Source organism: Rutilus rutilus (genome assembly GCF_951802725.1).
Source record: "Rutilus rutilus genome assembly, chromosome: 13".
Classification (NCBI taxonomy): Eukaryota; Metazoa; Chordata; class Actinopteri; order Cypriniformes; family Leuciscidae; genus Rutilus; species Rutilus rutilus.
This window is the reverse complement of record NC_140218.1, coordinates 15,930,890-15,955,935: the sequence shown is the minus strand read 5'-3', so window position 1 is coordinate 15,955,935 and position 25,046 is coordinate 15,930,890. Positions and strand designations below refer to the sequence as shown.

Genomic DNA, 25,046 nt, shown 5'->3' with positions numbered 1-25,046 from the left:
TACTTTACACAGCTACTAAGAAATGTATTAAAAGCTTTGCACCAAACTGTGGTGTAATGCAGCTACGAGCTACAGCAAAAGGAATAGATGGAACATCGGGCCTCCGTCGTATGTTAACTCATTTATTGTCTCGTCTTTCTTTTAATTAATTTTCATTCTTTTCTCATAGAACTTGATTCACATTCTTGCTCTGCTGAAGACACTTTATGGTTGGACCTCTTCGACAGACCTGCAGAATGGCTGAATATATTCATGTGTGTATTCTGATAACAGGTGTCTTTCATAAAAGATATCGAATTAATATATTATCTGTTATATAATTAAAATAATCACGTATTTGTCAAAAACCTGATACGTGATGACGGCTCAACATGATGAACAGTTTCAAAGGTTCCGTTTGAAAAATTACAAAAATGTCCTTTAGAAACTAAAATAATGTTTTAGAACGCAGAATGAAATTCATGTTTAATTTCATTTCAGTCCATTTTTTTTTTTTTCATGCAAGTTCACACAATGTTCTTTCTCCAACCCATTAAAAATTATCTAGTTATTTCAACTGAATCAATATATGCAAATTATGAGTCACATAAATCAGATACAAAACATTGATATTGTCATTCCTGGATTAATGAATTTGGTTATCTTTGTCTGGTCTTGTTTCAGGTGATGTGTATTGATTGAATATGTAGACAAATATTTAACACAACATATGTTTGACCTTTAAAAAAAAAGTAATTGTCAAAGGTTCTGGTCCAAGGTGAAATGGCCTATATAAAAATCCATTTAGTTCAGCACTGGCATGGAAATCATACCAACAGGAGTCTTTCATTAAAGATGACCAGTTTGTGTCAGTTAAGTCACTGGTGATTCACGACGCACAGTCTATTCCACTCATGCAGCAATCATAATAATTTCCGCGTCTTTAGAAGGTCTTCTGTCCTCCACCAGCAGGTTGATCATACTCTCGGACTTGATGAGTAGATTGCACCCCAGGAAGAAGATGCCGAAAACGACTGTCAGTGACAGCACACAGAGAACCGCTATCTGCACCAAACGCATGATGAACTGATCGCGCTCGTCCTGAATCGGTGAACCGAACCCGTCGCTGGTGGTGACCACCGAGAAGTTGCAGCATCCTCGGACGCTTTCCAAAGGATGCTTCGCTGTAGAGATCGTCCGGTTCAGTAGTCCGTGTGAAACATTCATGTCGATTTTTTTTTTGTGGCGTGTCCAACGAGTAACGTTAGCTATTAATGTTTTAAAACTTCCAAAGGATACCGGGTTTGCCAAAGTCACTTGTGCGTTTCCATGGATATCATGTTTTAAAAGTAACAAACAGTCGTTAAGGTGTCGGTACGTGGAAGATAGTCTGATTTATTTGTGTTGTATGATAGAATGCAACATCCAAGCATCTCCGCAGCGATCTTAGTGATGTCTGGGAGAGCGCGCACTCCGCTATTTCAGTGCGCCTTTGAGCGCGCGCGGAGAGGCGCGGCCACGCGCACACACTTTCTTCTGAACTCACAGACCATAGAGGTTTGAAGGGAGGGGTCTCTTAAAAGTACGTGTGTAGGCTACATATAACTGTTTTGAAAGCATTTTCAAACAAAGTGCTGTAACCACGAAAGCTGGCTCTGAATTCGCTGTTTGTAATGACCACAGAACGCCTATATATAAAATGTGTGAAATACAATTATCCTACCTATAAAATGTGTGAAGAAAATTCAAGATACATCAAGGTAAATATCACTTGTGAACAGAATATTTGTTTCGTGCGTCATTTCGTGTCTAGATGTTGCCTAATTTATTTCAGTGTGCATAAAGTGTGAAAATGGCCTATAGTAAAAGGCCTATTATTTTTTTGTGTGTGCGTATTTAGGATGCTAGCTATGAAATTAGCCTTAGCAAGAAACGAGTCCAAAAATGAGTGAAATAATATTTCCACCACCAATATTTTCGCCTTAGTGTTTTGAGATGTGGTGAAAATTACATTGGTTGAAGACGGTCTAGTTTCAATTCTGCAGTGACGATCCACTGTCGAAAATTGTTTGTTAAAAATATGAAATAATTTAATGAATGTGGGGTCTTAGTCGTATTTGAAGAACCATCTCGCTTGGCTAGTTATGTACGTAGCCACATATTAATGGTGTATTCAAATAACTTGGTGTATATCTACATCGGAACGCTAGATGGCATTATAACCTTGCTTTACCAGTGTAATTGGCTGTACTCAGAGCCATGTAGAGATATGGCTCTGGCTGTACCTAGGCACGTAGACTCCCAAATGTAAGTTCACCTAGAATGCTTAATTTAACTCATATAAACTCATTTTAGTTATCATAAAACATGTCATAGCAAAATCGCGGTAGCTTAACCAAATGTGACTGAAATAATTTAAGACTTTTAAGACATAAAAAAGCTTTTTATGTTAGAAAATCCAAGAAAATGTTAAAGCAAGCGCCTTGCATAGGTCAGTTTAATCAATTAAAGAAGCAACATAAGAATTCAATTAATTAGCTATATGTCTGCTTTGGTATAGCCATACACTTTTACAACATGGAGATACAAATGTGCACAGGTTCAGAATTGTTTTTAAAAACAATTTATTTAGGAATAGCATTATATGCACATACATTTCATTGTGTTTTTTATGTTATATTGCATTTAAATCCCTAATAGCATAACTTATTTGAATGCCAAAGTAGCAGAAAAAGTATATGCACAAATGTGACTTTCAAGTGTTACCCTGCATACTTGATGGAAAACATCAAACAATGTCTCTCCTCTGTACAATAAAGCACATCTGAAGTTCATCGCAAGCATATACATAATGCTTATTCTTACATAACGTTATGTTATCTGAACTATTTGAATGTTTAAACAACAATCATGTTGTACTTTAATTGCACTGATGACTACAGATTGCTTTCATCATGCCATGAATCTGTAGATGATACACATCCTCATGCCAGCAGTGCCAAGAAATGCTCCTTCAGCTTTTTGCTTTCTAGAGCAACATATGTAATTGCTGGTTTACAGTTACTCTCTTAGAAGAGGCTGATGCTCTTCGCTGATACATGACACATCCTTTTGACATTATAAAGGATAAATAATATTATACAACGGTTTGCTCCCATCCTTCAAAAAGATTGGCAGAGCGTCGTGCCAAGAGTGCTGAAATACACTCCAGCAGCACTTTTCAATCTTTGTTAATGTTAGTTAATAAAAACTGTTCATTGTTAGTTCATGTTAGCTCAGGCCCAATAAATATGAATAGATATCGCTATTAATATTTGAAATAATGTATTAGTAAAGGTTGAAATTAGCATTAACTAAGAATAATATATGCTTTAGAATATTCATTAGTGCAACTAAAGTGGTTAATTAACAGTGTTGGGTAAAGTCACCTTTAAAAGGAATGCATTATAATATTGCGTCACTCCCTAAAAACGTAACTAATTATATTACAATATTGCGTTACTCCCTAGTCCCTAAAACCGTATGTAATTATGTTATTAGTTACTTTAATGTGTTACTTTTTCTCACCCGGGCTGGGACTGCTTGTTTTTAATAATGGAAAAAAAGTTGGGGGGGGGGGGGGGTAGAAAATGATTTTCTACTGCAACATATTAGAAGTGTGCACCCGGAATATTGGTAGTCACCACCATGTTGTTAGCAACTTGTTTCCGTTTTACCTTGGTGCAGGATTTTCCTCATGTCCAGGTGAGAGAATGGTGTCACTTGCTTGCCAAGTAGTGGGATAATCCCAGAGGGGCATGACTTCGCGAACACGCACTCTGTTACATCTAAGTGCTGTTATTGATTTCATGTGATGAGAGGTTATTTTTAAACTCAAGGCTAATGTTAGGGACTGGCAATCCCCAGCCATGACACCCTTCTGAAAGCCCAAAATATTCCTCTGGGGAACAACGTGTACACTGAGAGGAATCTACGCCTGTAGTGTGTGGAAGAGAGGTGTATTAGCAGGTTAGAATGTGTTCACATGTTTGTGTAAGATACAAAACACTCACATGAATGGGAAAAGTTAGGAATAAGCAAACTAATATTATTTATTATTTCTTTCAAAAAAAAAAAAAAAAAAAACAGTGGAAAACAAGCAGTTCAGGTTGAATACTATTTTATATTTATGTTGGCATACTGTACATGTTTTACTTTTCATTGGATTTTGTAAAAGAATAAACCTGCTCTGCCAGTTTCATAGAAGTCCTGAGACAAGAACCTGCCTATCGTTGGTTGACGAAACATGTGAAATGTGTGAAATGCCATGTTAATACAAACAGAGAAATTTTTACTATACATCACATGAAATGTGCAACATTCCTTTCTGTTCTCACTGTCTCTCGTGGTCAAGCTGGTTTTCTAACAGCTGTGTTTTAACAATGCCGTTGCTGGGTGAACAGTCCTCACTGTACATAGCATTCCCTGCGGGACGTACCACTCTGAGAGGGGGTTCCTACGTGACCAGCTGAGCATTATTATTTCCATTTATGTATGTATGCCATTTACTAAAGAATTACATTTTCCTTAATAAGATGAAAGATATCAATATAGTAAAAGTGACTAGTTCTGAATTTGTCAGAACAGATCAACACATGATTGTCCAACACTGTAAAAACAAATTACATCCCCAAGTCAAAAGTTTCAAGTGACCGATAACATCTACATTTTTCAATTAGTCTGACGCATTATTTCTCATTGAGCCAATGTTAACAGACTATTGCAACAAGAATTTCACTTGGGCCAATTGAAAAATTTTGATGTTATCGGTCACTTGAAATTTTTGATTTGGGAGGGTTAGAAATTTTTTACAGTGAAGTGGATTTAATTATACTTATTATACTCAGTATTATAGATCATTTTTATTTATATTATTATATTATTAATCACTCAGAAGTGATTTCTGAGAAACGCTGTTGAAAGTGGATTGGACCAAGCACCAAAATTGTAGCCAATCAGCAGGTGGGGGCGTAAACATTAACAAGGGGGAGGGGTTTGTGTTGCATAGCATGTTCTTGAATTTGGGGGCGGAGCTATTAAGATGGGGTGTGATCCTTTTGGTTAGGTGCATGTTTGTTTTGGTGATTTCAAATATACCTTATTATTTCCGTTTGTTTTATTGTTATGCATTTAAGCTGTCATTTCCTAATGAATGAATTTTTATATGACAAAAACTCAATATACTAAAAATGACTTACTATTGTAGTCCATTATAACATCTATAAAGACAGCCTTCATGCTTTCAATATGGAACTAGGCAAAGCTAGACAGACTTTCTTTTCAAATATTATAAACAGCAACTTAAACAACACACTCTTTTTGCTACTGTAAAACCCCCAAAGTCACATTCCCTGTGAAATGCTCTCAGACAGCAAATGCAGTGAGTTTGCTTCCTTCTTCTCTGAGAAAATCAATAATAACAGAAAGGTGATCAGCACATCCTTGAGCTGCTCTGGGGTCAGACAGATCAGACCACAACCTCAGAAAGTAGTTACTATGTCTGATTGCGAAGAAATTGATGGCAACATTTTGGAAGAAACCGTACAGCACCTTAAAACATCAACCTGCGCTCTTGACACACTTCCCACATCTTTTTTCAAAAGTGTGTTAAACTGTTTAGAAGCAGATCTCCTAGGAGTGGTAAATGCCTCACTTCTCTCTGGGAGTTTTCCAAACTCCCTGAAAACTGCAGTTGTCAAGCCCCTCCTGAAAAAGAGCAACCTGGATAAGACCATATTAAGCAACTATAGACCGATCTCAAATTTTCCTGTCATAGGCACGATCATTGAAAAAGTTGTCTTCAATCAGCTGAAGAAATTATTAAGCTCGGATGGATACTTTGACAATTTTCAATCTGGTTTCCGACCGCATCACAGCACAGAGACAGCGATAATAAGCGATATTCGCTTAAATACTGATTCAGGCAAATTATCAGTGCTGGTACTACTCGACCTCAGTGCTGCATTTGACACTGTCGATCACAACATACTTCTTGACAGGCTGGAAAACTGGGTGGGGCTTTCTGGGATAGTCCTAAAATGGTTCAGGTCATACTTAGGAGGGAGAGTTTATTATGAGTACAGGAGACCATAAGTCTGAGTGGACATCCATGACATGCGGAGTCCCTCAAGGCTCAATTCTTGCGCCACTCCTGTTCAATCTGTACATGCTCCCACTGAGCCAAATAATGAGAAAGAACCAAATTGCTTACCACAGCTATGCAGACGACACACAGCTCTACTTAGCCCTATCGCTTAAAGGTGAACTAAGTATCTTTTTTACCTTTACCGAACAGCTTCGGAGTCATTGGAATAGTTATATGACTTTTTTCGGGTTGAATGGTGGTTGTCTCGCACCCCCCAAGCGCCTGTGAGCCGAAAAACCACCTTGTAACTTTGGGCTGGCGGGCCGCCGGCCTCAACGTCAGGAAGTATCGCGTGATATCAGGTCTCGCGATGTAACGAATTGCTTTACGGCAAAAAAATCTGCTAAAATTCTGTCATTATTGCGCTCCCTCACGCTGTTCGAACCCGAATGAAGAAGACGTTTTAAAGAATGTCCCATCTGCTTTGATGTCGTTGATCTATAGCCTCTGGTATCTGAGAGTCGCCAACGAGTTTTTCGACAGCGTTGTCAAATATCTATTCCGAAGCTGTAGGGGGAGCTCTATAGAGAAACCTGCGAGCAAAAAGCGAGAATACAGCGAAGAAATTCCCGAAACTGCATAGCCCTGCTTTAATGACTACAGCTCCATTGACTCCCTGTGCCAATGCATTGATGAAGTCAACAGTTGGATGTGCCAAAACTTTCTTCAGTTAAACAAAGACAAACCTGAAGTCATTGCTTTTGGAAACAAAGATGAAGTTCTCAAGGTGAACGCATACCTTGATGCCAGAGGTCAAACAACTAAATCAAGTCAGGAATCTCGGTGTGATTCTGGAGTCAGACCTTAGTTTCAGTAATCATGTCAAAGCAATAACTAAATCAGCATACTGTCATCTGAAAAATGTTTCCAGTCAAGATTTAGAGAAACTTGTGCATGCTTTCATCACCAGCAGGGTGGATTATTGTAATGGACTCCTTACTGGCCTTCCCAAAAAGACCATAAGACAGTTGCGGCTCATACAGAACGCTGCTGTCGGTCTCTGTAGACAGCCCAGGCTCCACAAACGGCAAGAAAATCAAACTGGCCCAGCCTGGACCACGAAACAGAACAAACAGTGTTCTAACCAATAACCGACAAGAATGATTTGGGGGTGGGGGTTGAGGTGTTAGTGCGCGTGCACATGAAGGGGGGTGGGGGAGAGGAGGAGAGAGAAGCATGAAGAGGGAAGTTAGCTAGGGGAGAGATGTCCTAGACAACGACGACTAACGTTAGAATTATATTCTCTTGAATTTTGATATGGCCGACACACGACCAAAGAGACGGCGTTCCGATGAACAAATAGCAAAGAAGAGGGAAAAGGAGAAAGAACGCGCGAAGTCTCGAATTTACATCGGAAAAGCGTTCAAAAGGTGGCGAGAACTCCGCCCGCAGAAGGGCTTCCAATCCGAAATTCAAGTGGCTCTGTATTTGCTGGACAGGTGGGTAAATCCAGTTTGTTTTTTCTAAATGGTTCATGACTGTTTCAGGAAGCACGGAAGGGAGGGGGAGGGGACGGGATGAGGAGGAGGGAGGGTCGAGCTAGTCTCCGTTTTGTTTGACAATACTTTGAACGTCAACAAGAAGTGACGTCACCCAACATCGCTTAGAGCACCTTTAAAGTATTATTACTGGTATAGAAATCACTCAGTGGCCTAGGACCTCAATACATTGCAGATATGCTCACTGAATAGAAACCTAACAGATTTAAAATTTAAAGATTTAAATTTAAAACCTAACATTCAAGGGGAGATTGGCGAACAAGACACACCTGGGAACAATCATGAACAAATCAACAAGAAGAACTACAAAGGACTACAAATCATGGCACAGAACAGGAAATAACGTAAGTCCACACAAGACAAGGGGAACACAAGACAGGAATCATGATAGCATGCTTGTAAGTTTATTTGATATAAACACTAATAAACACGTTCTCATTCAGTCTCCCACCGAGATCACACTACAATATTTTGTATGAATATTTGGCGAATTGTCTCCCATTTCAGGCAGGAGAATGAACTGATAGTGTAGACTCGTAAGAGCTGAATTGTGGTGTTTGGAATCAAGAATTCTTGTGATTATTCTCGAGAATAAGGCTTTCTCTGTTGAGTGGGAAGGCTCATGTCCGGGAGCTGTTCTGTGATTTCTTTTATTATCTGTCCAAGCATTCATTCGAATGGAACGATTGAGTGTTGAATTGAAACAAGTGCTGGATGGAAATGAATTTTTAACACTTGAGTCATACAACATTCCTCTATCTTTATCTACAGCCTTCTATCCTATCTTACTCCATTATAAGTATTCTATCTCTCTCTCACCCTCTCAACACCCCTAATTTACAACTAGCCATATTAGCATAGATGAAACATGACACATTTTCACACTGCATGATATCAGCCATGATATACCACATGATGCTCAATCTGGATTGGTTTAGCATGTTCAGAGTCATGAGACTCAGTGCAGAGTCATGAGTTCAGTGTGTACAGTAAATGTTCCCTCTGCTTTATGCCCCGCTCACTCTCGATCATATGGCCACTGCACCTGTTTGGTGCATGCAAGTCGTCAACAACACTGTCAACTCTTTCACTGAATCTACATGGGCTCACAGTTTATAAAAATAGCCTTGCTGTCTGTCCCCAAGTGAGAAAGGCTGCAGGCATTGGGAATGAATTGGAAAAGAATTATATAACAAATAATACAGTTACTAATGCATATTTTAGGCTTAAAAAGATGTTTGTTACTTGGTAGTGCACTGTACACACAGTGTCCTTGGATGTTGATTTGTCAGATTTATTTGCATCAAAGCAGCGTAGCTCACAACTTGAAAGGCTATCAATGGCTATCTTATATATTCACACCTGTTATGTGGTTATTAGGGTCTTACATGTGGTCATTCTGTGCCTCCTTCTTCTTGGGCTATGGAAGAACTTAGAACAACCTTTGGGATCTTTTCCAAAACTTGCAGCTCTCCATCGAAGCTTGAGCCGCCCCTGTCGGTCTTGTTTTATATCCCAGCATTCTCATGTTCTCAAGGCTATCTGTGACCAGTACAGAAGATTGGTGGAGGTTTATATACTATATATATATATATATATATATACTAACTGTTTTCTTTGGAGTTAAAGCAGTGTTGCTAAATTGTCACCGTGGAAATGTGCTTTTCAACACCTTGTTTTGATGTTGCACCAAAAAACTTTAACAGAGTAAACCAAACATGGAAACTGTGGATATTTTTGTATGTTGTCCCTGGCCCTGCCCACATAACTTCTGTAATCGGAGTGATAGTGACTTTATCCAATTTCTTCTTGTGGATGAGCTCTGGTATTTTTAATTAGGGTACTGCCATGTCCTTCAGATGTTCCTATAAGGTTGCCAGACAATTTCATAACAGTTTTATAGGTATATCTATCTGTCTGTCTGTCTGTCTTAATGAACTCATTTCATAATACTACATAAACCAGAAAAATGCCTCTTCCCCTCTCATTCATCATTGTCAAATTGACAATGGAGCAGATTGAGTTACATGCCACAATAATGAGCTAAATGTATTTACCATAGGGTTTCCTCTTTCCTCTCACTGTCTGTGCAAGGTGCTCACAAGAGCTGTGTGAAGCTCTTTACAAAAATATAAACATTTACTCCAGACAAGTGGTTTATACAGACATATAGTTCACTGAAGAAGAGAGTTTTAACAACAAACTATGCAAATAATTATATCATTTAAAGTGTTTCAACGGCCAGGTGTCAGAAAACTCATTGTTTCTTGGGATATCCCTTTTCTGTAATGACTCACTTCATGAGGTGTACTGTAAGCCACTTTCAGGCCAATTTCATTGCCACCACCCAGATATTATGTAGCCTATTATATGGTTAAATTTAGAATGGCCTGGGATATTACATAACATTTCTGCCCAGGGTCACTTACGTTGAGGATCCTTCTCAATTTAAGCCCCAGAATGCATCTGTTGGTCTGGGCTGCTAAAGCAAGGTGTCACACAAAGTCCCTGGCACTTACTCTGTCTGCTCAGTTGTACTTTCCTTGGTGGTACCATCAGTCACATACCTTGGCCCAAAATTAGGCTATAGAATTCAATGTTCTCTGCTGGGGAGGAGGGGATATGTGATACCCTGCAAGCCTTGTGTGGTGTGTAACGTGACAGTCGGCCATCAGACAGGCTCAGTGTTTTGAAGCTACCGCACAAAATGATTTAAAATACTTTTTAAAGACAGCGAGGTTTCCTCTGAAGTCTGTTGTGAGGGTTGACATGGAGTTGCTATATGGATTTTTTAAAAGTACTTCTTTACTGTGTTGCTATGTGGTACATGCTGTTATAGGTGGGTGTTGTGACGGTTGCTAACAAACTCATGTCTTGTCATTAGACATGTCCTAGACATGGTCCGGATCCCTCCTTCAATGCAAGTCTATGTGATTTTTTTTTTTTGCTTGCTTCATCATCCGCCACACACAAAAAAAGGCCTAAATTGAAGATTTATGTATTTGAAATGCATATAAAATTTTGTCAGATTTCTGTAGTAACTGAATATGTTTTAAATACACAACCAAGTTTATATATTACCACAGGTAGCCATATTTTAACCATGCTCATACTTTTTAAGTGAACAAATTTGATTGTTTTCACAACAAACAGATTTATGCTGATTCTAAGGACTTTGAATATATGTATTTTGAAAATATGATTATTTAAATAAAATCAAATATATGCAATTTATTTATGAATAAAACTTTCATACCTGTTTTATTTATTTAAGTCTGACAAATATGCATCACATTAAGTTTATTAGTATATTAGTATTTGTGTTAAAACTGTGTCATTTAATGGATATTTTGAATTCGCATCTGTAGCACATTGCAAAGAATTTTGCTCCAAATGAATCGTGTAAAATCTGACTCTTTATCTAGAGACCTAGTTTAACCTTCAGAGTCAGGGGTATGTTGAAATCCCTTACGCAAAATATGAGCAATAGTAATTTCACTGTTGACCTCATAAAGAAATATAATGACGTATGTGATAATCTGGTTAAAAATAGGCTGATAATAAAAACGTAAAACACTTCCTAAATATAGTTCAAGATCAACGTCAAACTGATGTGAATCATTCACTTGACACAGATTAGCAGACTAACTGCATAATGGAGAGTGTTCAAAACCATAACTTCACCTTGAAGTAATCCAGATGACATGATTACTCAGATTACAGCTGTTATGAAAGCAATGTTGAAACCCTATACAGTAAAAAGACAAATACGTGCAATTTATTGAAACCAATTTTTGTTTCAAAGGCTGCCATATAATGTAAAGAAATGTTTAGAAGCACCATGATTTTTGTTCAAATTTTATTTTATGTAGAGAGCTGCACAAAATCAATGAAAGATAAGCAATACCTCTCATTTTATGTAAAAAATTCAGAATGCCCGGCCTTGATTTTGTCATTGTGAGAAAAAGTTACAGTCTGTAGGAGCTCTACCCATACCTATTCATCCTTAAAATACATACATACAAATATAATTACTCTAAGGTTTGACTGGTACGTTAAACTAAGTCAGGCATCTGTAATAATACTCAAAGTATTTGCATGAAAGAGGCTGTACGTGGTACATGTACAGTAGCTGCACTGGATCTCTTGTGACCTTTTAGAAAATATTCATGAGCTGTCTTTTACATAAACTACTGACTCAAATTACACTTTTTAGACAATTTTTGTCATTGCATCTGAAATATTAGAAAAGTGTACCACAGTCCTCGAATGCAGTCACATCAGTCCTGTACTCAAGTGTATCAGTGTATCTCTGTTTTCAGTGTAAGCACTATGGTGCATGTTTTTGAGCATGTTCAAGGGAGATAATGCTTGGGCACTTGAGAATATTTAAGGCTTTGTATCATCATTTAAACATCCAAGTAAATGCTGCTTCTGTTCCCTGGTTTGGTCCATGGCCTTTCTAACTTGAAGTTGGAAGATGTTTTACTGGATTCTTGGATGCTTTCTATTTGGAATATGCCCTCTGAACATTGCTGTAATACTGATGGGAATATCATTTCTTTCATTCAGAGGTTACATGTAGAGCATTTGATTTGCACCATTGGCAACTCAAGCCACCAATTTATATGAGGATTTGAAACTCCATGTCTGTTTAGAGTTGCCAAAATGTTCCACCAAATGCATTTTTCTTGTTATGTGTCTGTTAGTGAGTTCAATGTTGAAGACTATGTAATGAAGGATCCCAAATGCAGGCCCAAGTAGAATGTAATCTTTCTCTGATTCCATTCCAAGAAAGCAGAGAACAGTAAGCGATACAGTCATTTGACTAGTAAAACCATCAAGAGTTCCCCAAACATCTCATATCCAGTTCTTTCATCATTTTGTCCATTTATAAAATCTCTTTGGCGCATTCAGAATGGCAATGTGTCCATGAAGATTTTATCCACAATGGGTGGAGGTGGGACCAAGTCTTCCAGTTTAAGATAGAAGATTCGCTGGAGGCCCTGGGTGCACAGTGTTCTCAGCTCCGGAAGCTTGCCCAGGAGTCGGGACAGGTAGTTGGGCCGGGTGGCCTCGGGGGCACTTGTGGAGACGTGGTCTCTGAGACACGTGACCAGGCGGTTTTGGAGGTCTTCGATCCGTCTGGGCTCTTTCAGGCCGTGTCGATCTGTTGGTCACAATCAGGGTTAGAGATTTGTTTGGGATAAAACATATTTCTATACCCTGTGAAGAAAAAGTAGAAACAGACTAAAAGACAGTAATTTACCTGTGATTATGACCAGTGTGGCAAGACAGGAGAAAGACGACAAATCCAAGTTCAAGCGATGTAAACTCTGAGAGAAGTCCATAATGGAGTCAATCCAGTCACCAAAGCTTCGTACGCACTGCGTCCGGTGCAAAACCACACCGTTGCAGAAAATAAGTTTATCCGTCTCAGGGTTTGACCTAAATGAGATAAATGAATTCTTAGTCACCTCACATAGTACTATTAAAATACTGAATGTACTGTCATATGAACTGACTTGTACCTGTAAGCTAGCCGAAGTATGAAGAGCTCGACAAATGCTGACTCAAGAAGAAGCTCTTGGTCCTCCTTACAGAAGGCATTGAATCCAGGGATGTTTCCAGCCCACTTCCTGATCACATCCATTGACCCTGTTAGCAGGTCATAAAATTGCTGTATGTCATTGGCATCCTCCTTCTCAGACAATCCAGATACTGATTCCTGATACTAGACAATGACCAAAAATACAATATATGAATTAACATTGTGTAAAGAAATATGACAATCATTTGATTTCAGATTTATGAGGGTTAAAAGCAAGCTTAAATTTTGCTGTCAGATTGTTGTGAAGCTTGTTCTGTCCTCACCTTTGAATAGTCTAGAGTTCCACTGGCAGGGTTTGAGTCCATATGGGCAGTGACGAGAGAGGCAATGATGTTCACAGGTGAAGAGACAGACAATGAGTCCTGAACAGCTTTTGGCTTGGACGGAAGACGACCTCTTCTACCTTTCAGGCTGTCTGTTCTCACAACTTGAGGGAAAATATGTACACTTATTAAAATTGCTTTGATGGTATGTGGGTACTTTAATTGAAAAAATATATATATATACATATTCTCACCTTCTTTCACCATCCCCACACCTAGGCACTTTTGGAAGCGGCAGAACTGGCACCTGTTTCGCCGCCTTTTGTCCACTGGGCAGTCCTTGTTGGCGAGGCAAACATACTTGGCGTTTTTCTGTACTGTGCGCTAAAAAAAACACAGAAAGAACACCTTAAAGCTTGTCATCAAAATGAGCTTAATGCCCAAATACAACAATGACATGATTAGCAAGAAAATTTTGATCACTCTCTCTCACCTTAAAAAAGCCTTTGCATCCCTCACAGGTTCGCACTCCGTAATGCTGACAGGAAGCGTTGTCTCCACACACTGCGCAGCGTCCCTCGTTTCCTGTGGGGCTCCTTATTTTAGGAGACAGTTGTCCATCCATCAGTCCTGAGCCATCCCGGCTGCCCTGCTCCAGGCCGAGTGGGCTGAAGGGAAGCGGAGAACCGTGTTGCTGGGTCTGAGAAAAGGGATCCTGATCTGGAAGCTGTGGCTGCAGCGAGCCGTGATGAGAAAGCTCGTCGACTGTGACGTGCCCGAATGTGAAGAAAGAGGCAGTCTGGTTCAGAGGCTTCTCTGAACCCCAGCATCCCTCATCGGGGGAGCAGGGACCAAATGTGCTGTCCCAGGCCGACATGTGCTGGAACCCCGGGGTAGAGGGTGACGGCGCAGACGCCGGACTTCCAAAGCAGTTTGACCCACCTGAAGAAGACAACGTCTCATCAAGGTAGCTCAAAGCGAATGTGCCTGGGTAACAGCCGTACACCTGGAGGTCGTCCAACTTGAACGAGTCTTGCCCAGAGGTGCCACCAGCAAAGGTAGAAGCAGCGCCTGTTGCGATCTGGCATGAGTAGGTATCAAACTCGCCAACGTAGCCTCCGACCAGAGAGGTGATGCTGGGCAGGGAGGGTGCGGAGAGCTGGTCCAGCTGGTCAGTCACATCCATGGCCAACCTGGAGGTGAAGTCAGGATTCAAAAACTCTGAGCTGAAGAGGGAACTCTCATAGGTCTGGACTCCATGTTGACTTTGAACACAGGTCATTTCTGTAGAACAGAACCACAACATCTACTTTTCAATACCGTAGATATTGCTGCGGAAAAGTCTCAAGAAAAATGCCTCGAGAGCTGAACACCGCTTTCTAACCTATACCTAGACAGACTTGCTTGCCGGCCAAAAGGTGTATAGACACAGTTCTCTGAAGTGCCTTGATATTTCTGAGAAAGCTTAGAGAGCCGTCTGGCTGGAAAGAGCAGCCATGCTTATTGTGTTACCACATTAAGAATGTCAGACGAACATGACATGTGGGTTGCCTCACTAGAGGGCGTGTGTGTTTGTGAGGGCGCATGTGAGTGGGTGGTGTATGTATATGGAACTTTTTTTAGATAGACTCAAATTTCCCCAGCTAAATCAGACATAGTGTTCCATATCGTAAATGATAGGATAAAATAAGGAGGGAAACCTGTTTGCATTGAAGAAATGCTTATATACAATCATATTAAATTTCTAACATTACTGCTCCACATGGATTAAATCTTTAGACTGGCAAATAAAACATTTCTAAAATGTTCCAATATCAGTTGTAAACGTATTTTAAAAGCGTAATTCTTCAGAAAGTATTTTAAAGCACTATGCAAATGTGAAAGATAATTATGGCTTAGCAGTTTGACAGACATTCATGACCTTGCACACAGAGCAAGGTGAGAACATGATACCTAATGATCATCTGACCCCTAAACATATTGAATAAACCAGTCAATGCGTTTGCAATAGATATGTGTTTCTTAAAGTCAAAATGAATAGGTGGTGTAACTGTTCAAAAAAAAAAAAATTATCAAATGTTTATCTGCCAAATGAGTCGGTGTGGCATCATCAACATGCAGGAAGCCTAGTCATTTTGTTGACAATAAAAAATTAAGTTAACAAATAACCAGACCCCTTAAGACCCTGAGTGTCAATGTCATTAATATTATTATAATTATTATAAAGGTCACATATTTTGACCTCTTTATAAAATGACTCGTTTTGTTGAGGTGAGATTAATAATAAAAAAAACGTCTTTATATTCATGACTCAAAATTATATTGGTAAAACAAGATTAGCTTGACACGTTTCTTTTCATTGTTGTTGTGTGTCACCAAATGAAGGTGTGTGATGTGAACGGTGTAATAGATATGTGTATTATTTAAATAGCCAAAGTACAGTCTCCTAAGTAAAGGAGAGTGTGCAGCTAAGTTGCGCGAACACCTGTTGCATCGTGACACTGCGCATGCAGAAGCGCGCCACTGTACCACACACACCCCCCTCTTAGTCTAGTCTTTCATTTCGTACGGTTTCTCAAATGCGTAACGTTATGTATATCCAAATTGTTTTACATTTGAAATGCCAGAAGCCAACTCATTTAGCGCATTTAACTATGGCGGATACGCACTGTTCTATTAGTTTCGGAATAACTCGTGCGCACCATGTAGTAAACCATTCAAAATTCATTAAATTAGACCTCAGCCTTAATTATTTCAATTCTTCAACACATACACATACTTTGGGTAACTAAAAACACATTTGCTGTTCGTATTAAAAGAAGCATAAAAAACAGAAAGAGGAGAGTATTAACTAACTTCTGAATTTTAAAAGCAAAAATACTTACGTACCTGAAAATGTATTGTGGTGAGGGGCTTGTCAGCGTCCGTATTCCAACTGATGGATAATCATGTAGGCCTATAACGTTCCCGGCAAACAACAAGACGGTTTTCTCATATTTCTGTGAGCGAGCAGATATATAAGCGACTACTTTATTGTGCCGTTACGTCAGAGGTGCATCCTCTCGAGGCGTTCCACTGACAAATATGGCCATGCAGGGGCGGAGATCCTCGGCAAATCTTTCCGCCTGCCGACCAATCAGAGCGCTCGCTGTCAAGAGACATGACGCACACACGGGATTCCATTGACGCAAGCAATCCGCACGTTTATTGTTCTAATTATATCAGCGTACTGCTGTGCAACTGGTTGAATTTAGTTAAAAATAGTGAGGAGAAGACACAAATAACTAGCAGATAAGCAAAGATGAGCAACAGAAAGAGTATAAATAAACGCACATAAACATCTTTTAATCTTTTAAACAGGATTCACTGTGGATTGAGGAAAATGTAAAGGTTTTTTTTTTTTTTGTATAAAATTTGAAGTAGCCTATATATGTTATTAATAAAATATATAAGCTACTATAAATCTATACTATATAGGTTACTTAAATTATTTTTATTTTTTTTTTCCTCTTATTTCCAGTTATTATTACTGCTACTGAATAAGACATTTTCCTCCCCACGAAAACCACAAAGGGCCCACGAGGAGAGGGTAGGGCTACACCTGCTCAAGCTGAACGTGTCAAAACATGAAAGTGTGTGAAGAAAAAATGAAACCAGAAGTCAGTGCTGTCTGAAGTACTACAATGCAGGGTGTGTGAGGGTTTGACAGTGCCAGTAAATGCCACGTCTTGTGTGCCATGCGGTGATTCTCAAGCTCAAATGTTATCCTTTTAACTAAGAATAAAAAAGCAAGCATAACTTTAAAGGGTTAGTTCACCCAAAAAATTAAATTCTGTCAGTAATTACTCACCCTCATGTTGTTCCAACCGCGTAAGACCTTCGTTCATCTTCGGAACACAAATTAAGATATTTTTGATGAAATCTGAGCCATGTTTCACTCCTCCATAGGCTTCTATGTGACCGAAACTTGCTGGCCCAGAAAAGTTATTAAAGAGATCGATAATATAGTCCAAGTGACTCCAGTGGCTCAATCTTAAGTATATCAAGCGACGAGAATACTTTTTGTGCGCAAAAACAAACAAAAATAACGACTTTATTCCACTATTCATTTCCTTCTCTCTGGACCTCTAGTTGGTTTGCGTAGTGTTTTTGCGCAGCGCGTCTGTGTTACACGTCACCACGTAGGCTCACTATTGGCCGACGCCGGTCATGTGTGTGTTGCGTGATGACGTGCAACACAGACGCGCAGCGCAAAAACACTACGAGGCCCAGAGAGAAGGAAATGAAAAGTGGAATAAAGTCGTTATTTTTGTTTGTTTTTGCGCACAAAAAGTATTCTCGTCGCATGATAAACTTAATGTAGTGCCACTGTAGTTACTTGGACTATTTTAACGATGTTTTAATAACTATTCTGGGCCGGTGAGTTTCGGTCACACTGGAAGCCTATGGAGGAGTCAAAATTCTGTCAGATTTCATCAAAAATATCTTAATTTGTGTTCCGAAGATGAACGAAAGACTTACATGGTTGGAACAACATGAGGGTGAGTAATTACTGACAGAATTTTCATTTTTGGGTGAACTAACCCTTTAAGTCACAAATATTATTATTATAGTGAGTCCTGCACCCTGCAACCACTACTCTTGAACTTCCAGACCTCAGGACAGTAAGGTTTAAAAAAAAAAAAATGTAACAAAATAATCAATCTAAGGGGGAACCAAATGTAAAATTTTAAGAATCTGACATTTAAATTTTTTTTTTATATATATGGTGGTTATGGCCCTGTCTGCCATTCTACAGACATCTAAACCTTATGTGTGCCATAGGCCTACCTCCATTTCACTTTAACTTGCAGATATAACTCATAAGATGAAAGACATTGACCAAGTCTAAAAACATCCTGCCTCTGCATGTAGTAGGTCAGGAGTACATTTTCATATTAGTAAACAATGGGAGTGTTGTTGGCAAGCTTTTAGGTACAATAAATCAACAGCCAGCCATGACTTTCTGAAGGTGAGATGCTTGTGCTGCTATTTTAAAGAGCATGTCCAGTTCCAGAATTGCCTTCTGTGGTTTTTGAGTGTGATATATAGACACCATGTCCATATCGGTTGTTTCTCACCATAATTTCACGCCTAAGATGCGTGTCATAATCCATTTTTCTCTGCCAATAACCTTTCAGTAAATCGCAGTGAGCGAATGACCCATTCTAGCTGAATAGGTTGATTCAAGTCGTGGCCAAGTAACATGAAATGCAGGCCGCTGACACATATCCAGCTTTGGTATTTAAAAACAAGGACAACGGGTCTTCAGAGGAATTCAGAGCAGGCCAACATGGTAGCAGGGTGGCAAGTTGACAAGCGGTAGAACACAGAGAATAGCCTTTATTCTCATTTATATACAGCATGGAGCTATTTCAGGGATCTTTATTCTTCTTAAACGTTGATTTCTATTGTCCCAAGTAAAATTTCAAATCAAAATAAATAAATATAAGAAATATCCATAAAAAAGCCTATATAGGAAAAATATAGGCAATACAACAAATAGCCTTCAATCATGATGTACACATCCACATGAGCTACATTTATTATGCAAATGCAATATATATATATATATATACACACATAAGCAAATTTTAATATATTATTTCCTTCTTATGATTTTGGGGTTAAATATGACATGCTCTTGGAGGGTTTCACCCTAAAACACACTTTATCGAAGTGAAGTCTTTCTTTAATCGGTCTTTCCTGACATTCTTTGTGTTTTTGCCTATTTCCATCACGCAGTCTGTATACTCAGAATTGGCTTTACCGCTTCTTTCCCCCATTATCACAAGCTGGTATCTTGTTCCTGATCAAAGACTTTAGCTCACGAGATTGTTATTTCTTAAGGCAGCCGCGGAATCTCCTTCTTTCTTCCACCTGTGATGCGCAGATAGGACCGGGAGCCGCGCGCGCATCGATGTTTGTGTAGATTCGCTTTTCCTCTTTTGACCATGCGGTTGGAGAAAAGAAAGGATGTGTCTGTCTCTGTCACTGAGACTAAAAAGAGGAAGCTCCGCCAATGACGCAATGAAGCGCTTTGGCTGACGTAGCAGGAATCCCTTCCGCGAGCGCTGCCATTTGGGGAAGCCCAGCCGAATACTGCAGAAGAGCTTGTTGCTAAATGACGCGCCATTTTCCATTACTGCGTCCATTTATACCGTGCCGTAAGCCGGATCACGAGCTTAATTACTTTTTAAATAAACCTTTTTCGTACTGATGATAAGGTAAACGAGTACCGAGGGACAGTTACAGTTCAATTATCTTACAGCTGCTGAGCTGTTGGCACATAGAGCTTTTGTTGTTGAGCTGAACTGTCACGAGGGGCGGGATAGGAAAAAGACGACGAGGAAGTGGTCACAAGACCATGAGAAAAACATTGTGCTGACACGCATGTAAGCGATCAGATCGGAACAGGTGTTACGAGAAAAAAAGACAACCTACCTAGCCTATATTAAATTAGTAAGAAAAGAGTATTTTTCAGAACTCAACAGGACATGCAAGTCACTATATTGTTAAAATTAAACAGCCTTTTCTAGGCCACCGAAAAAGCTGCAATGCGAATGGATATCTTAAACACCACAACCCTGGTGTTGAACATTTCAAAACCACGGACATTAATAGGGGATTGGTTCTCCCTCACCACTTCCACTGTTCTGGCAAGACTTTCCATTAGATGTTGGAACATGGCTGTGGGAATTTGCACAAGAAGACATCAGTGTAGTCAGGCGCTGATGTTGGGGAATGGGTCTGGCTTGCAGTCTGCGTTCCAATTCATCCCAAAGGTGTTCAGTAGGGTTCAGGTTTGGCCTTTATGGAAGCTCTTCTGCTCTACAACATGAATGTGCCACGTTGAAAGTCTGAGCTCTTCCATACTGAAAATGTTTGTCTTAGGAGATTATATACTTGAGTTCATGCAACTGTTAGCTTTGGGTGTATTGGAAAAACCCAAACCTGTTAATTATGAAAGGGTGTCCACATATCTTTATGCATGTTATGTATTTACCAAAAGTACTAACTTTTTTTTAGTTGACAAAATACTTTCTGTTAAATCACCTTTTTAGCAGAGGCATTGCTTAGCCAATTCAACACACACACACGTAATCAAACCGATTCAACCCCCATTGCAAATCAGGTTTTTTGGCAAAATTGACTGACTGTTCCAGCTGTTTGCAATGAACAAATCAAACAAAAGTAATTGAAATAGCTCAACACAACAAATGTTTCAAGTGGTTTCCCCAAATTCAACTGAAAATGCAACTTTTAGTTTTAATGACTTCTGCAGTCTCAAAATTATTCAACCCCTTCATGGCAAGCATCTTTAATACTTAGTAGAACAACCCTTTACTGTTATGACCTGCTGTAAACGAGATGTATAACCAGACACCAGCTTCTGGCAGTGTTTCTGAGGAATCTTACACCATTCCTCATGAGCAATAGCCTCCAGTTCAGTAATATTCTTGGGTTTACGTGCTGCAACCGCCTTCTCCAAATCCAACCACAGATTGTCTTTGGGGTTCAAGTCAAGTGACTGTGATGACCACTGTAGAATCTTCCAAGACTTCTTCTGCAACCAAGCCTTGGTGGAATTTGAGGTATGCTTGGGATCATTGTCTTGTTGGAACGTCCAATGACGCCCAAGCTTAAGCTTCCTCACTGACGGCATGACGTTTCTCCTAGAATTTTCTAATACTTCAATTAATCCATCTAGTCTTTCACACACTGCAGGTTTCCAGTGCCAGAAGATGCAAAGCAGCCCCAGAGCATCACAAGCCACCACCACGTGTTCTTTTTAGCATATGCTTCATTCTTCTTGGAAACCGGATGCATTTAGTACGCGCCTTACAGTGCAGCTGAAACCTCAGTACCTGTTCATTGCTGTAGGTCTTTTGCAGGGTTTTTCTGACCCTGCCTTCTCAGAAATCTGGTTGCAGCCGTTGATAGCTTCCTATTTCTGCCCCGTCCAGGTAGTATAACCACTGTTCCTTCAACTTTGAACTTGCGAACTATGCTTCCAACGGTGTCTCTATAGGAACATTTAGTGCCTTCGCTATCTTTTGTATCCTGTTCCTTGCTTGTGAAGGGCGATGATATCTTCTCTTAACTTTTTGGATCATTCTTTTGACTTATTCTTTTGACATTCTTTTGACTTAGCCATATTTCTAACATGTAGTCAAACGTGACACTCAACAAACCTAGCCAGTTCAGGTATTTCATGTGTTCTAGCTCAAGCACACCTGGTGCAACTATTGAAGCCCTTGATTAGCTGCATCAGGTGTGTGCTTGAGACAACACATGTTTTGCAGATTTGTGCTGTTGTGAGGGATTCTATTCAGGGGGTTGAATAATTTTGAGACTGCAGAAGTCATTAAAAGTTGCATTTTCAGTTGAATTTGCTCTGCAAGTAGTCTGGCAAAGAGCCCATTCAAGCCGATTTCTAATCTGTCCAAATCGAGGCACCAATCAGAAACGTTGAGGCGGGCTTTACGCGATGACGATCGCTCTGATTGGAGGCATTTGAGCGACGTCCGTTGGTGAAGCGCACCAACCTTTAAATGCATTATTATATTCAAATTGCAAACACATGAGGACAGGTCTCCATGAAAGACCCACTGACAGATGAATGTGCTACTACATTTCTCTCCGAAACGGTAGGAAATTAAATTAGATTTAATAGAGGATTTTAACTGTGACAAGATGATTGACAGGGCAGTTTAAGTGACAGGATGCACGCGACAGATCTGTCCGATAAAGATGACGAAGTATTATGTCCCAAAGCTTGCATGCCTACTTTTTTTCTACACATTCAAAAGTAAATACCTTTTCTTCACAAAAAGAGTACATACTTTTATGGCGTAGTGTAACTTAGGCGAATTGGGACGCAGCATATGGCTTTACACGATGACGATCGCTCTGATTGGTTTTAGGTCTATCCAATTGCGCCCAGAGGCATTTGAGTGACGTCAGTTGGTGACGCCCCTTTGGAAATGAGTTATTAATGAAGCTTTGCCAGACCATAACTCAGTTACTACTGACTCTGAGAATGTCTGGTTTTAACCAGGCTAGGAAACATTTGTTGTGTTGCGCTATTTCAATCACTTTTGTTTGATTTGTTCATTGCAAACAGCTGAAAGTCAACGTTTTGCTAATAAACATGATTTGAAATGGGGGTTGAATAATTTTGATTACAACTGTGTGTGAGTATATGTGTATATACCGGTCAAAAATATAATGCTAACAAATGAGACCTTATTGTAAAGTGTTATCAAGAAATCTATATTTTAGTTTAGCAAGGATTCATTACATTGATCAAAAAAAGGTATTTTCTAAAATCTATTAAACTTGTATCATGTTTATCACAAAAACATTAATAATAGTAATAGATGTTTCTTGAGCAGCAAATCAGCATATTAGAATGATTTCTGAAGGATCCTGTGACACTGAAGACTGGAGTAATGATGCTTGAAATACAGCTTTGCCATTACAGGAATAAATTACATTTTAAAATGTATAACATTGTTTGTTTATTATTAAAACAGAGTTTGAGAGAATTGTGCCAGTGCACTGTTCATTTTTTGAAGGTCTTCTTGGATGTTTCTGGTCATGCAGCTGCTTTTTTTTTGGATGAGCACATACCGTTTCATTTCATTTGAGTAACATTATGCATTACAGAACATCGCAGACTGGTCATTGAAACATATAGCACGTATACATACCCGGTTTCTGCATTCATTCGGGCACCTGTTGTTGAATCAAAGTGATTTACGTACAGCTGTTAGCTCGCAGGACAGAGCAAGCTCTCCCTGTCTGTATGTCAGTATCGGAATCATGTGGCTCTCCACAGTCCAGCATGCTTGGAGAGCCTGGCTTTTGAATCAAATCAAGTGCATATCATCCTCTGAATAGTTGTCTCGAGTGAACTGTAGCTTAGCACACTGATTATGTAATGATATGCAAATGTAGTAAGATAAGGTCTCTTGACTTTGGCTGGATCTTAAACTTGCCCTTGTCAGGACATTGACTGTGAGCACAAGTCCCAAAAGGCTTAGCCGATGCCAGACAGCTGCCTTATACCTCCAAGCTAAAGCTATCAAATGTGAACCACCAACTTGATCACTGTATTTTTATTTCAACCTTATAATGAGGACATGTGTTGCTCTTGCATTATTGTTCAAGTCAAATTTTTTACAAACAATATTCAGTAGGCCTACGTCTTAAAATCTTGTCATCCGCACTAGCTCTGACTGGCAAATTTGTGCGAGAAATTAAGTCTAATTTCAGAACAAATAATTGTTCATAAAACTGGTCTAGAAGATTCTGTCGAAATCAGACACTTCTCTTCTACATAGTATCGAAAAACAGTATGCCAACATAGTATTTTCAAAATAGTATTCGAAAACAGTATGACCTAATACTTCCGCTGAGATTCGGAAAGTGCGTATTTACCTACAGTCTATGGTATTTACAATCCCATGAGGCCATGGCGGTGAAGTGAAGTGAAGTCCTTTCTTATGGAGTTTGCATGTTCTCCCTGTCTCTGCTTGGGTTTCCTTCGGGTGCTCCAGTTTCCCCCACAATCCGAAAACATGAAGTAGGTGATTTGGAGAGGCTCAATTGTCCGTAGGTGTGAATAGTATGGGTCCCAAACCTACCTACTCTGGAAGAATCATTGCCAAGAAAATTCATGAACAGTTTCTCGCATATAGCAAGATAAGGCTAATAGATGGTAATAGAAAAATAGACACATTCATACTAAACATGCAGTCGAGAAGTAAGTTTCAAACCAAATGATTATGTGCCTATATAATTTGTGATTTCAGACGCATGCAGCGCATATGAATCTTCTTGCGTTGAACTCACTGACTGACAGCCCATTGGTATAGGGACAATTTTTAAGAAACAGCTAAAGTTTTTGTTCTTTCCTCATACAAATTTACCAGATGGCTTCAGAAGTTGTATATAACATATCACAGATCACAAGCATAACTTTTGTTTTTTTGGGAGGCATTTATCAGCTCTATTTTTTTATTTACTCTATAATTTACTTCCATTCTATTGAAACTACATTCTCAGAAGAAAAGGTTCTAAAGAACCATTAAGGGTTCTGTCAGGTGCTTCGAAAATAGAATATTCCCAAATGGGATCATTTTATGGATTAGTTTTAATTTGTTTTGTTTTAATACATTTTGTAGTTTTTATGAATGAAACAGCTCAAAAACTTACTTTATGGCTAGAAAAATGTGGGAAAAAACCCATTAAACATGAAAGTATTTTAATGATGACGAACATTTTTGAAATAAAGGATTCTTTAAAAGTGAGTCAAAAACCCTCGGGTTCTACACAGAACCCCACTGAACCAAATTTTGTCTCAAAGAGTTCACTTTGAACTGGACCAGCATTATTGTGTTGGAAACCCCATTGCCTCTGATGCTTCCTAGAGTTCAGGCATTCCTCCAGCAGTCTTAATTCAC

General features: G+C 39.3%; 2 protein-coding genes across 2 annotated transcripts; both read right to left on the bottom strand.

Annotated features, from left to right (window-relative positions):
• Positions 1–206: 206 nt before the first annotated feature.
• rprm3 (reprimo, TP53 dependent G2 arrest mediator homolog 3) lies at positions 207–1,443 on the bottom strand. The gene has a single exon (XM_084429002.1). It carries the CDS (start codon positions 1,204–1,206, stop codon positions 892–894), a length of 315 nt encoding a protein of 104 aa, XP_084285128.1. The 5' UTR covers positions 1,207–1,443; the 3' UTR covers positions 207–891.
• A 10,062-nt stretch (positions 1,444–11,505) lies between these two features.
• Positions 11,506–16,592, bottom strand: nr4a1 (nuclear receptor subfamily 4, group A, member 1). Its single transcript, XM_084428725.1, has 7 exons — positions 16,426–16,592; positions 14,030–14,820; positions 13,791–13,920; positions 13,537–13,700; positions 13,194–13,396; positions 12,932–13,110; positions 11,506–12,832 (listed from the first exon to the last, which is right to left on the bottom strand). The coding sequence occupies exons 2-7, from the start codon at positions 14,816–14,818 to the stop codon at positions 12,576–12,578; spliced, it is 1,722 nt and encodes a 573-aa protein (XP_084284851.1). The 5' UTR covers positions 14,819–14,820; positions 16,426–16,592; the 3' UTR covers positions 11,506–12,575.
• Positions 16,593–25,046: the final 8,454 nt, after the last annotated feature.

Coding starts and splice junctions, on each gene's coding strand:
- rprm3 (XM_084429002.1), bottom strand. CDS start 1,206: ATGAATGTTTCACACGGACTACTGAACCGGACGATCTCTACAGCGAAG.
- nr4a1 (XM_084428725.1), bottom strand. CDS start 14,818: ATGACCTGTGTTCAAAGTCAACATGGAGTCCAGACCTATGAGAGTTCC. Junction 13,701..13,790: donor TGTGGGGATGGTGAAAGAAG/GTGAGAATATGT, acceptor TTTTCCCTCAAG/TTGTGAGAACAGACAGCCTG. Junction 13,111..13,193: donor ATACTTCGGCTAGCTTACAG/GTACAAGTCAGT, acceptor TATCTCATTTAG/GTCAAACCCTGAGACGGATA.